General features: G+C 49.9%; 1 protein-coding gene across 3 annotated transcripts in view; it reads left to right on the plus strand.

The window, feature by feature from the left end:
* Positions 1 to 2,919, plus strand: part of XXYLT1 (xyloside xylosyltransferase 1) — a 31,952-nt gene extending 29,033 nt beyond the window's left edge. For all 3 annotated transcript variants that reach the window (XM_066326408.1, XM_066326409.1, XM_066326410.1), the window contains exon 4: positions 1,800 to 2,919. In XM_066326408.1, the coding sequence (XP_066182505.1) occupies positions 1,800 to 2,196 (397 nt within the window). In that variant the 3' untranslated portion in view covers positions 2,197 to 2,919. The remainder of the gene's footprint in view (positions 1 to 1,799) is intronic.
* Positions 2,920 to 13,389: the final 10,470 nt, after the last annotated feature.

A 13,389-nucleotide genomic window follows, 5' to 3' on the forward strand; every position in this document is an offset into this window, starting at 1 on the left:
CAGCTTCCAGCACAGCGTTCTGGGCAGGGGGATGGCTTTCTTGGCCCTGCTAGGGAGAAGCAGAGGATGCAGAGGTGGGTTTGAGCCACTCCCTGGATCTGAGCACTTCAGGAGGCTGGGGCTTGTCTTTGCAGGTTGAGCTTCTTTCTAATGCTGCATGAAGAATGTTTTGCCTTCCTTTTCTAAGGAGCAACGCATCCATGAGTTGTCTTTGCCTGTCCTCAAGACACAACTACTCTTTGCAGAGGCAGAACCTTTTGTCCTTTCCCCACCCTTTAGATCCGATGAGCCCCGCTGCCCATGAGCTCTGATGAGGCAGCCCATCCTCCACTCCCCTTCCCAGGGAAACATGAATATGACACTTCAAGACAGCCCTCTTTCCATGGAAAACTGGCACTCGGAAAAAGCTTTTCTGTTCTGAATCAGGTGAAAGGGAGTGGTGTAAAGACCCTTAATGAAACGGGAAATATCAGTGCTTCAATGGAAAGTTTTAAGGAAATGATGCTGCATGATGCTTGTGGTTCTCCAAATCAGGAAATAAAAAAGATAGTCACAGTTGACATCATTAATAGATCCACATTTTCTGCTGGGATAATTCTGCTGGTTGAATCCTGGCTGTCATCTTGGCCAGTCTTGCTGTGCTGGGGATCCAGAGCACAGGCCAGAAGGATGGATTTGATAGTCTGATCTCTGAACAAGCTGTAGGAGTCCCTGGATAAATGCCTGTGGAAGCTCAACATGGCTTCTTACAAGAAAAAAAATTAAATTTAAATGCTTGCAGTGGAGAGCATTGCTGCTGGAGCTGTCCTGGGGCAAATGTCCCTGCATTCTCTTACATCTGAGAGATGTCCAACTTCAGCTTCCAAGCATGGGACTACTTTACACATTTGGATGCTAAATCTACCAACACGTTCTCGTTGCCTTGAGCTGCATGGAGACTTGGATGGTGTCTGACAGGTTTGAAGAGGAACCAGTGGCAGGCTTGGCTTATTCTTTCTAACAGTCTTTCTCCTTGACAGCTTCACGGCAAGGTGTAAAAAAACCCTTCTGTAACTTTACCTTAAGTGTCACCTTAAGTGTGAGGACTGGAAGGAGAGAGCAGTGCTGGTAGCCATGGGCTGTGAGACAGTGGTGGAGGTCATGGGTCCCTCCTGACCTCCTCTGAAACAACAAGCTCAGACTGCTCTCAGGTGCTCCGCTTTGCAGCAGAGGATCCTGTTTGAGGGAAGAAGACTTTCAGACTAAATAGGAGCAATTCTGGGGGGCAGAGCCAGTTACCTGAGGAATAACATGGGATTAATTCAATTCCTACAAGTGGGAGCGGCCAGTGTATGTATGGTGAAGTGTATTCTCTGACACAAGACTGAGAAAGGAGCCACAGAAATTTCTGGGCTGCTTGCTTAGGTACGTGAAATTAGGACACTTCTGGTGGTTCACCCAAGGCACTGGGGATGTGGTTTTGTCTCTCTGCACAGCCGTGTGAGCAGTCACACGATCCTCTGTCCACTTGGCTCACCAGAATGATGCTGGTTGAAACAAAAGGGGCTTTAGGAGATGGTAAGCAGCGTGGTTTGAAGTCTGGGCAATATCCTGTGCAGGAGGATGGAAAGAAAGGCAGCCTGTGAAGCACTATGTGTTCTGAGAGGCTGGGTGCCTCCAGACAGAAGACACGCATGATGAGATCCCCTGGATGGGTGGGTAGATCCTGTGCTGTGATCCAGACCCGCCCAGACTTGAGGTGGCTGCTCTTCAGGCTGCACTCCCTGACATCCCTGTGCCTGTTCTTCCTCTCTTTCCAGGCACACTTTCTGGCAGTATCGCCGTGAGAACCCCCAAACCAGAGTGGGGGAGCCCCCTCCTGATGGGCTGCCAGGCTTCAACAGTGGTGTCCTGCTCCTGAACCTGGAAGCCATGAGGCAATCCAAGCTCTACAACCAGCTGCTGGAGCCCACTGTGGTGCAGAAGCTGACGGAGAAGTACCACTTCAAGGGCCACCTTGGGGACCAGGATTTCTTCACTATGGTGGGGATGGAGCATCCAGAGCTTTTCCATGTGCTTGACTGCACATGGAACCGGCAGCTTTGCACGTGGTGGAGGGACCATGGATACAGTGATGTGTTTGACCAGTACTTCCAGTGTGAGGGGGAGGTCAAAATTTACCATGGGAACTGCAACACTCCAATCCCTGAAGACTAAGGCACCCCCAGGGGCAGCTCTGACTGCAGCAAGATCTGCAAAGCCATAGTGGCTGCACTAACAGACCCTCAGGAAGGATGACCTGCTCTGACCCAGCATAATCCAGGGGAATACAGGGATCCCAAGAGCATTCAGTATCCCACTGCCTGTAGCCTCACCCTTCAAGAGGAAGGGCAGTTCAGTTGTTGGAACAGGACATCCACAGCCACTGTAGCTGTGCTTGGCAAAGCCCACAGTGCCTATCTGTGCCTCAGCTGCTGGGGCATAGGGACAGCTGAGGGGCCATCAGAGACTGCTGCTTTTGCACTGGGCAGGGTCCAGCTCCCTGGGTGCTGTGCAGCTTTGCCTTGTCTGATGGTCAGCAGGAGTCTGCAGCGGGCAGTTGGGTTTCATTTGTCATTCCTTGGTGGCCCATTTCTGCATCTCATGCAGAGAATTTGTCTGGTCCCTCTGGGGAGCAGACACTGTCCTCAGGTCATCTTCCTTTTGAAGCATTCCAGAAAGGCAAGAGGGCTTTAAAGACGGAAAAGCTGAAATTGGGTTACTTACAAACAAAAATTGAATGCTAGGTAAGCTTTAAAGCCTTCCGTTGGTTCTTTGTAGCAATAAAAGCTTTATTGCCCTATGTTGTCCTAGAAGTGTTCAGTGAGTGTGTAGCAATAGGTTCATTTTTCTATCTTTGCCTTTTACCTTTCATATGAGAATAAAGCTGCAGATATCAGACACACTTGGCTGGTATTTTGTGGCACAACTGAAGTCCTATGCAATAGGAGGTTTCCTGCTCTTATCATGATTAAAAAGTATCTGATGTGTATCTGCTGGGCAGTTGAGTGTGGTGCCCCACATAGCTTATCCCACATCTGTCCCGTGTGAGTGATGCAAATAAACAAGCTGGATTTTTAAAGATCATCACCACCATGGCCAGGGCTGGTTTGGAAAGAGCTGGGAACTGCCTGTGCTGTGAATGAGGGAGCTTCAGGCTGAGCACGCTGTTCCTTGAATAAATGCTGCCTTGGTGAGCTCCTGCCCAGGTCTGTGTCAGGGACCTGCAGAGCTCATCAACCACCTCCAGCCCAGCCTAGCTTGTTTTACACCCTGTGTGTGCATCTGTGCCACGTGCAAGAGAGAGGTGGGGACCTGATTGTGGCTTAGCCTAAAAACAGAACACACCATATGTGTAGCAGGAGTGTCCTGGACTCCTTCCCCCATGCCCATGAATGAATTTACTGGAGGAGAGGCTCTCCTCCCTCAAAGTGATGTGCAGAGGCAGCAGGCTGTGGTATGGGCTGCATCCTGAACCCTGCCCTCTCTGATGCGCTGAACCAATCCATTTCCAAATAGCATAAAACCTTGTCTTCAAGTATTTTTCTCATCCCCAGGGAAGGAACAGCAAAGAGGTGATTAAAGGTGAGGGAAAGATGCAGTACTCTGCTGTGTTAGACTCACATTTTCACCAAAATACAAGGTGATCCAGCCTCACTGTGCAAGGCAGGGCAGCCAGCCTTGCTGGAGGCTGCTGTGGGGCAGGATTTGGGGCAGGGGATGCACCAGGGGATGCACCCTGAAGGATGAGGAGAGTTACTGGTGCTTACTGGTCAGGGCACACAGGTGGCACCAGTGACACGTGGGGCTTCACATGCCGGGACAGGACCTTGCATCAGTTTGGAAATGTCCATGCTGGAAATACAGGCCAGGCTGCTTGTGTCAGCAGCACTGGGGAGGGGTGGGTGATGAGCAGGTGGCTTTAACTGGGGACTGAGCAGCTCTGGGGTGGCTGTGGGTGTCAGGGCTGACCCAAAAGCACCATGATGGGTGCTGCAGGGTGACACTTGGGGACACAGGGCTGTGTGGGGCCAGGTGCCCTCCCTGCCCACAGCCACCCCTGGAGCTGAGCCAGGCATTGTGCACCCTCTGCCCGCGAGCCAGGGGATGCTCTCCATAGGGTTGGGAGCACTTCTCCCTCTCCGTGGAGTCCCAGAGTCTATGCGGGGGAACACCTACCTGTGGCCACTATGGCCCCCGCCTGAAACCTTTTCCTTAGGTATTTTTCCAAAAATAAATTACTTTTTTTTTTTTAATTTTTATTTTTATGGTGTTCAAAATCACAGTCCACTAGGAAATTCACTGCGTCTGTTTTCAGCTAGAAAAAGCGTAGTTAAACGAAACATTTAATTGATGTCCATTGGTTTCCCCGGGCAGCACCGAGAGCCCCGCACGCAGCAGTGACAGCGCCGCGGGCAGCCGGGACCGCGCCGCGCTATTTATAGACCCCGCACGTAGCCCCGGCCTGCTCCCTGGGTAATTATCTCCCCTTCGTGCCCTGCTGATTGCAGGCACTAATGAGCTCAGCTGCAGAGAGCGCCGTGGCAGCCCGGGGCGGACTCGTGGGGCTGGCGGCTCAGCCTTTCCGGAGGGTGCCACAGGCTGTGCTTTGGGGCACCTCCCTGGGGGCACCGCCTGCCCGGCAGCCCTCACCCCCACCAAGAGCCCAGTCGGCATGCGATTCCTTCAATTCCTGGGAGAATGGGGACTCTCCTTCCCAACCCTTCTTTTCCCTCCTGCGCCCTCCTGCTGCAGCCCATCCTCAGGCAGGTGTTCTCCAGGCACACAAGTTCAGATCTGAGCATCCCCTCCTGGTCCTGTGAGGCTGGCCCAAGGCCAGGACAACCAGCATTTAGCAGCTGCCAGCAGAGCCATGGTGAAAGATGCCCAGAAACCATTAAACAGCACCAGTTTACCCCTGGGCACTGGGGATTTGCTGTGGTGACCCTGCAGCAGCAGCGCTGGGACTGACGGGCAGCTCCTGGTCTGCAGAGGGCTGGCACCGTGTCCTTGGGCCAGCACTGGTCCCCTGCCTAGCAAAGGGCATCTGCAGACTCCAGAGCCTGGTTATGGGTTGGTTGGAGCCCCTCTGGAGATGCAGCAGGCTAAAGGCAGCCCTTGGTGAGTGGCAAGTGGGGACATGCTGCTGTGACACAGCAATGGGGGGCACAGCTGTGGGGAGCAGGAATCCAGCCCAAGGGATGGGGCACGTTGCACCCATGGGAGAGCTGCGGTGGCCCAGCCAGGGTCTCTGCAAGGACGTCTTGAGCTTTATCCTGAGGTTACTCAGCCCAGAGCTCCTCCATCACAGATTGCTGCTCCTTGTCTTCTCACCTGCTGGCTCACAGCAAAGTGCTGCTCATGTCAAGAGCCCCATGTTTTTCCAGGGTAGAGAAGGAGATGGGAGAGCAAAGGGGTCTCCTTTGTAGAAGATCAGGCTGTGGAAAATAGCTCTAGCTTAAGCTTTAGGGGAAAATTCAGTTTCTTATGTCATTCAGCAATTCATGAGAAATTGCACCTAGAGAAAACAGTAGTCATTATTTTCTGCTCACCTTTGCTTCCAGCCTTGTGTTGAGCTGCATGAGATTTTTGCTCTCCTCTCCTGTGTTTCATAACACCATCAGTGTTTATTCTCTTACTCATTTGTACTTCTTTCCCATTTGAAATAATCAATTGTTGGTATAAACTCACCTAGGGAGCAATTACTGTGAGCCTAACCCAAACAGGCGCTGGGGTGCTCCATTAAGCAATATCACTGCCCTCCCTCTCCACTGATCCCAGAGGATACAATATTTACTTTTCAGCTCTGCTATTCATACTGAGCACACTTCGGTCAGCGTGCCAAGAATAACACAAAGCCTAACAACAGGCTTCAGCGCTAAGATGGAGTTCCTGACTTTACAAACCAAAAAAATAAAAAGCCAACCTATTATTTTGCCTTTGCTGAGAAATGCCTGGCAGCAGCAGGGCAGGCAGGCACCAGAACCACCCCTCTGCCTTCAACAGAGCCATGGGCAGCATGAAGTCTGTCCTGAGGGACACAGAAAAAGGGAAAAAAAACCCAAGAGCAGTAAGCCTGGGACGTGTGTCGGCAACTGCCTGCTTTTCCTTTTTAATAAGAATTTTATTAGGTTGCTGCAGTGTTTTGTGAGTGTTTCCTCAAAAGCTTTGCAGAGCCATGGAGGGACACGTTCCCCAGCACCTGTAGATATTTCAGGCAGGTTTTCAGTAGCTCTGTCTCTGACCATGACAAGCCTCTGCAGATTTAATTACTAATTGCAAAGAAATTGCTGCCGTGCCTGTGGCCTTTTCATTGCCAGCAGGGTTTGCTTTGTCCAGTTCTCCTCTGGAAATTATTTATTCACTAATCAGCTGCTAACAAGGGAAGCACTTGGAGCAAATTACTTTCCTGAGGTATTTCATGGGCATTAGCTGTATTGTACCGAAAGTCTCAGTGTTAATTTAGACAATTTGCCTACCTGAAGAAAAAGCTGTAATAAAGCCGAGTCTGGAGCTGCCAGAATGAGCCACAGGTCTGGACTTGCTGGAGGCTTTTACATTGCCCACCAATGTATGGACACTCAGCAGTTCGTGGGGTGTTGCTGAGAGCCTGATATTTTTTTCCTGGGGCCGATGTTGCCCTTGTGACAGGCAGAAAACCATGCCCTGGGCTTCCAACTCCCCTCAGAACAGATGGCCACCTTCGAGCCTTTTGTCCTGGCTCATTCCTGGTGGATTTGGCACCTTGCAGCCCTGGCAGGGCACTTGTCAGTCTTCACCAGCGCAGCTCCAGTGCCAGCTTCTCTGCTCCTGCTCAGCCATCGTTTAGCAGCAATTTGTGACCCTGCTGGGGACAGTCCTAAAGCTGTGCAAGGCCCAGGCTGCCATCAGAGCCCTGTTCTCAGAAGGCACTGCATGAAACATCCCCATTTATCACCTGCAGACCTCTTGCTCTTAATGCATTTTGCAGCTGTTGAAATGTTTGTGGCCTTTGTCACAACACATCCCCTCGGCGGAGCTGGTCAGGATAAACAGACACCTTCAGGTCCTAAGGACAGTATCAGTTTAGGGAATGAATCACTTGTGGATGCCCTGTGGCACACGGGGCTCTAGGCAATGTGTCAGAAAAAAGAAGTGTATTTTTTTCTGCATGCTTTTTCCTTTCAAACTAATTTCTTTTCTATGCTGGAGGACTTCTCTGGCTACCTTGGGAACACAGCAAAGACACGTCTCCTTCCAGCATAATCTGCTGAGCTCAAGGGAGAGGGAAGTTTTATACAGAATGCTTCAAAACACCAGCAGCAGTAGGGAAAAAAAATGAATGGGCTTGTGAGATTGGGCCCCTCAGCTGTGGAATGGGGGCATGGAGAGCTGGCCAGGTAAAGGATGCTCAGCTGACCTGACAGGCCCTATGGTCCTGCAGTAAAAAGCATTATCTGGAAAATAGGGTATAATGGTGACATGGCAGAACCTGCCACTGATGCTGAGCTGTTCAGGAGAGGGAAATGTGGAGTCAGTGTGAGGAACTGCAGAAAATGTGGCTGATATGGAGCAGTAGGTAATAAAATGGGAACAAAATTCATCACTGGTAGATGCTGGGTAGTGCAGATGTACCAGGGCATGACCCAAGAGTGCAGAGAAGAGCTGTGGAGAGCAGGAAGGTGATCTGGGAGGCAGCACAGCTCCCAGTTCCTCTCTTTGCTGAAGCCAAGCACCCACCTGTGGGAGGGAGACCAGGTCACTTACAGAGCCACAGCTCTGGCCTTGAACCACCCTTGGTCTGTGCTCCACCAGCCCCCTGGAGCTGGGACAGAAGCTGTGCATCAGCTCTGGGGAATCATCCCCAGGGATTAAAGCAGCCTTCAGGTTATGGACAAGGATGGTGCAGCTGAGGAGAATCAGCAGCTTTCACACTCTCTTCTCAGAACAAACAAAATCTTGCAATTCTGCAGGGTCTGTGCTCAGCAGCTATGGGAACTCCCAGTGCTATAGAAAAGTGAAGGTGTCCAGCAGCAATTTTTGTTCAGTAATTGGAATAGACGTAAATATGTCCTGGCACTGTAAACCACTGCACTCTGCAGAAGGGAAGTAGCAGTGCCTGGAGTCCAGCAGGGCTGGAGTCTATTCCAGTCAAATAATGGGAATTGACTGTAACACCTAGGCAAAAGGCAAGGAGGATGACAATTCTGTGCCAGTGTCAAGGAGAAGGCTGGCAACCCCAAGCTAGCAGCTTGATTCCCAAGTTAGGCAAAAGGATGGGAAAACTGCAGTAAGGTTCACTAGATAGTAAATATTCCTGTTTACCTGGAAAAGATGCAGGAACAGATCTAGAAGAAAATTCCATATGGTGGTAAAGAAACTGGAGGCCAGAAAACCTGCCTGTGCCGACACCCCAGTGTTTCACATTTTTAAAGCAGCCAATGTTGCAAAAATAGGAAATTCAAGAAGTCAGAATTATTAACACAAATGTAATGAAATACCCTATCATGAGTCATTTACTTTGAAACATCAAAAAATTTTCAGCAGAAACCACTAAATTTCTTTCAGCAGTCATTGTTCTGGTAAAGTTTTACAGCAAATAACCAAGAAGATATAAAATGCACAGTGTTTCATCCTCTCCTTCCCTGAAGAGCTGTGTGTAATAGGCTGCCTTATCAAACAACCGTAATAAGGGAAGATTTTAAACAATACTGGGCTGAGTAGCAAGTGCCAAGTCAGTCATACATTTGTCATAAAAACACAGTACCCGGTTCTTAATGAATAAATGTGTCAGCTGGATTTGGGCTGGTAGCATCATGTACAAATCCTGAAAAATGACTCTTTGGTCTCCAGCATGAAGTTACTGGTATTTGCAGTTCTGCAGCTCCTCCTGCCCATGAGTTTCTGCAGCCTGTGCCAAGCCTCCCTGCAAAGGGACCACATAGTCCTGATTCTAGAAGCTAAAAAGAAGCAGAGGCTGAGAAACAACTGTCCAACATGAGGCCTAGAAGTATTTCAAGATTTTCTGGCTATCCTTTCAGCTTCCAGCCCCAAAAGTCCCAGACTAGAGGGTATGGGAGGCTGACCTGAAGCCAGGTCTCCCAAAGGTGATGTGGGTCTTCTTCCCAGTTTCACTTTCACATCCCATACAGGGGAGTGATGCGCACCCTGCTCTGGTGGTATGGGCAGCTCAGCAGGAGTCCAGAGCATCCTATGCAGGCTGGGTAGGATGTGGTGCAGGATGTTGCGGACATGCCTGTAGCAGCACCAGGTAGGGTGCACATGGGTGCCCAGAGTGGCATGGGAGGGTGGCAGAGCATGTCTGGGAGAAACCTCCTGCAGCCAGAATTCCTCCTGGAGGAGCAGCAATACTAGAAAGTGGTCACTGTGTCCCCAAAGCCACATCTAGGACAGGACATGGAGTTTGAAGTGCCGCCGTGCTCAGCAGAGGGCGGATATGAATGAAATATAATGGTCTGGGCTACATTTACCCTTCTCAAAATAACTTTACTTTTTGTGGATCCATTGTCAGAAAACCACAATTGATACTGTCTGACTGCTCGAGCCCTTTATAGTTGCTTGCAAAATAGCAACCTTCTGGTACTGCCAGAGCAGGGGTGGACCTGACCAAAGCTAAATCAGTGCTGTGGCCAGCAGCAGGGCTGGGCTGAAGGAGGGGACACTGGTGGCTGGCCCACAGAGGCCCAGGGAAGGCATTTGTCCCGTGGGGCCACACTGCAGACACCATCTGCAGCTGTCAGCTGTGGGAGGGCACCGGGATGTTGGTGATGTCCTGGGGTCCCAGCACTGCCACCAGGGCTGCCCAGCAGCACTCTGCCCATCACATGGGCATGCACCGAGCTCTCAGGGTTCCTCCTACACACCATCTGGGCTCAGACTGTAAAACACAGTAAAGTGCATTCTAATTTCTCCAAATTCCAGGTGCAGGGAGAGCAGCTGAGCCCACTCTTTTTTTGCAGAAACTCCCTGGGATCAGCATGATCCTGTGAAGGAGGTCCCCTGGCAGAGTGCTGTGCTCTGCTGCTGTCCAGTTTTAGTTAGGAGCCAAGTTTTCCTGTTTTTTTTCTAATTTCTACTTTAGATGTCACAGTCTTTTGCATAAGGAAGATCAAACTGTGATATTTTTAACCATCCTTGTAAAAAAATGTACGGTGCATTGTGGGGAAAGCTGAGTCATGTATAGCCAAGAGGCTCAGCTTGGCAGGGGAGGATGCAGGTGCTGGCCCCAGGAGAGGGGAGCCTTTGCTCTGGGACACCTGCTTTGTATGGTACAAACAGAGCTGCAATGCCAGGTGAGGTAGCATTTATGCTGAAATGATGGATTGTGCTGAAAAAGATAAAGGGGTGAATGGTGAGGAGCTCGTGGTGCACAGGGTGATCCATTGCCAAGGTGGCACACACAGAGCTCAGCAGCTGTGGGCTGGCTGCAGTGGGCATTGAGGGAAGGAGCTGCTGCCCCACAGCCACGTGAACCTCCCTAGGGCAGGGGCACAGGAGCTGCACCTGCCTCGTTGGCTTTGGAGCTGTGCTGAGCTCCGGTGGGTGTCCGGGCTAGGGGTGATGCCAAAGGCTGCTTTGCTTCCCCCTGCCCAGCCTCTGGAGTGTGCCCAACACAGGGGCTGGGCAGCAGCAGCAGTGACATTCCAGCGTTGGCAGCTTCTCTGCCCAGTGCCACCATCCCTGCCCTTCAGCACGAGGAAATGTCTCAGCTGGGCATGGTGCCCAGGTCAGCACAGATGGCAAAGCACACAGACAACCGGCTTGTCAGGGCACGCCTCTGCTCCTCCGTGTTCTCAGGGGGAAAAAATGAATTCTCCCCTGTAATCCCAAAATTCTTTGGGTGATGAGAAAAGGCAACTGAAAAGTTTTGTTGCATAACCTTCAAGATCAAATGATGATTTATTCAGAATGTGCTTTGTGGTGTTACACGGTATAGAGGCGCAGCAATTAGCTGGAAGCAAATATTCCTCCTCATTTTCCGTGAGTGTGTCATTAAGATAGCATCTCACCAGTTGAACATTATCATTATCAGCTGCAAATATTGCTGAAGTTCAAGCTATTTACTTGTAGTTTACTTTTTATATTATCAAATATTGTTAATTCCATTTCACTGCTGCCTTAGAAATAATCAGGCAATGTTTTTTTCTCCTTGCAAATGGCCATAGCAAACAAGCATTGGAAATATGTTGTTATTTCTACAGCTGGAAGTATCAATGGCAAGGAAAATGTCCCTTTCAAGCAAATCTTCAATAGTTTATTTTCTGGATAAAAGAATATCCAAGGTATTTTATCCAATGAGTGTAGGTGTCTTCTACAACCTTCAGGGAGCTCATACCCGGCACTGCTACAAAACCAGGCTTCCTGTTACCTTCCTGCCCCTGGATAAACCTCTGGAACAATGTGGGAACTGCGCTGGGGGGGGGGGGGTGTTGGTGGAGACAGATACGTGTTTTTTTTCCATAGTTATGGATGAACATGGATCTTTGCTGTTGCATTTCCCTGTTCAATGTAGCAGGAACATCCCAGCTGGGGTTGTGCTGGGCTTCTGTGCAAGACTTTGGGTTTCCCAGCCCAACTCTCTCACTGAGTGCAAGGTCCCTGGTGCTGTTTGGGATGGCCTTCCTGCAGTTCCTCTGCTTGCACCAGTTTTGTCCTTGGCAAAACAAAGCAAATTACAGAAAAGGGCTCCCCCCTCATTTTTATTCTTTTGCCTGTGGCTGGAATAGGGCAGGAAAGGCTGTGGGGTTGCTTCCTGTCCCTCTGCAATGTCCCACTGCAGGACAGAGATGTGGGTCACAGCTGTCCCCTTGCAAACAGCCAGAGGGTGTTTTGCTGGTTTAGGAGAAAATTTGATCTCAGGACTCTTAGCTCATTCCCAGCCCTTTGGTGCCAGTGCCAAGGCTGGGGGACCTCTCTGAGCCCTGCTGTTAGAAAAGGGAGCAGGTAGGCTCCTGGTTCCCAGGAACATCTCCTGGGAGGGTCCCTGGTGCCCTCCTGGCCCGGGGGGTGGTTCTTGCTGGGGAATGCTGCAAACCAGGATGAGAACCTGCTGGGGAGGTCCCCAGGACTGGAGACCTTTTCTGCTGGAGCTGGGCTTCTCAGGGTTCTGTGGATGAGGATGGAGGGAAGCATCATCCCTTATTAAGGTCCCCCATGTCCTCCCCTCTGGGAGACTTTAGCCTCTGGGAACAGCACATCATGTTCCACAGAGTACAGTGGGACAGCAAAACTCCTGATTGATTCCCTGGCTGATCTGGAAACAGTAATTTTCTAGCAATATGAAATTTTTATGTGTGGGAGAATGTTGCATAATCTATGTTTGATGAAATATTTTCAGATAGGGCAAAGATCTTTGGTCACTGGCATTTGATAGAAATAAAGATTGAGGAAAAGAGTATGAACAGTGATAAATATTTCTCACAGAAAGGACAGTTAATCTTGGAGGTCTCAGATATTTTTCTTCTTTCAGACTGATGCCAGGTGAAATACTTGCCAACAATGTTGTCTTTAAAGCCTTGAGAGCCTGAGTGGAAACTCAAAACCTGCTGCTGATTGTAGTAAGTCCAGTAAACAATTTCAGCCCTAAAGAAACACTTCCCCTTGTGTGTTGCATGGAAGGCTTCACATTGAGAGTCTGTGACTATAAACCAAAATACAAAATAAATCAAGAAGTTATGCTTGTATTCTGCCTGGCCAGGTGAAAGCCCAAAACACTGGCCAGTCCTTGCTCCCAAACCTGCTGTAGCCAGGGCTCCTCTTTTCCACTCTTTATTCCACATTACCAGAACATCAGCTGTGCTTTCTGCATGGATTTATATTCACACCTTGTGAACCTCTGCCTCCAAGAAAAAAGCAATAGTGTGGAAGACAATATCTGCTGTCAGCTTATGCACTTGCCAGGAGGAGGCTGGAATTACCTCCAGTCATTATTGGTCATTCTCATAATCCAAGAGGCTTCTTTCAAGATGTGGTGGGACACAGGCTTTTTGCACATTGAATGTTAAAAGGCAGTGTCAGCTTTCACAGTAATTTAAGACTGGCATTCCTTCCTGCCCTACTCTTGCTTCCAAAGGGCATCTTTCATCTTTCTTGGAGGCTTATCTTTAGCAGACATCATAAACAAAAGCCTTTAAACACCCTCACCATCTCTCACAGACCGGTTTCATGCAATACCTGGCCAAAAATGTCGGGTGTCCCTTTTGTCTGGGTGATGGAAGATTTGGCTGAGAGGAGCAAGTATCTGAGGGAGGGCAAGTGCATGTGAGTGTGAGTTGGTACATGGGTGTGTGGGTATGTGAAGTTCTTCATGCCATCCTCTCCAGCCTCTGAATCCTGGGCAGTGTCCCACAGGAGGGTGAGAAGGTGCTTGTC

Source organism: Sylvia atricapilla, chromosome 10 (genome assembly GCF_009819655.1).
Source record: "Sylvia atricapilla isolate bSylAtr1 chromosome 10, bSylAtr1.pri, whole genome shotgun sequence".
NCBI lineage: Eukaryota > Metazoa > Chordata > Aves > Passeriformes > Sylviidae > Sylvia > Sylvia atricapilla.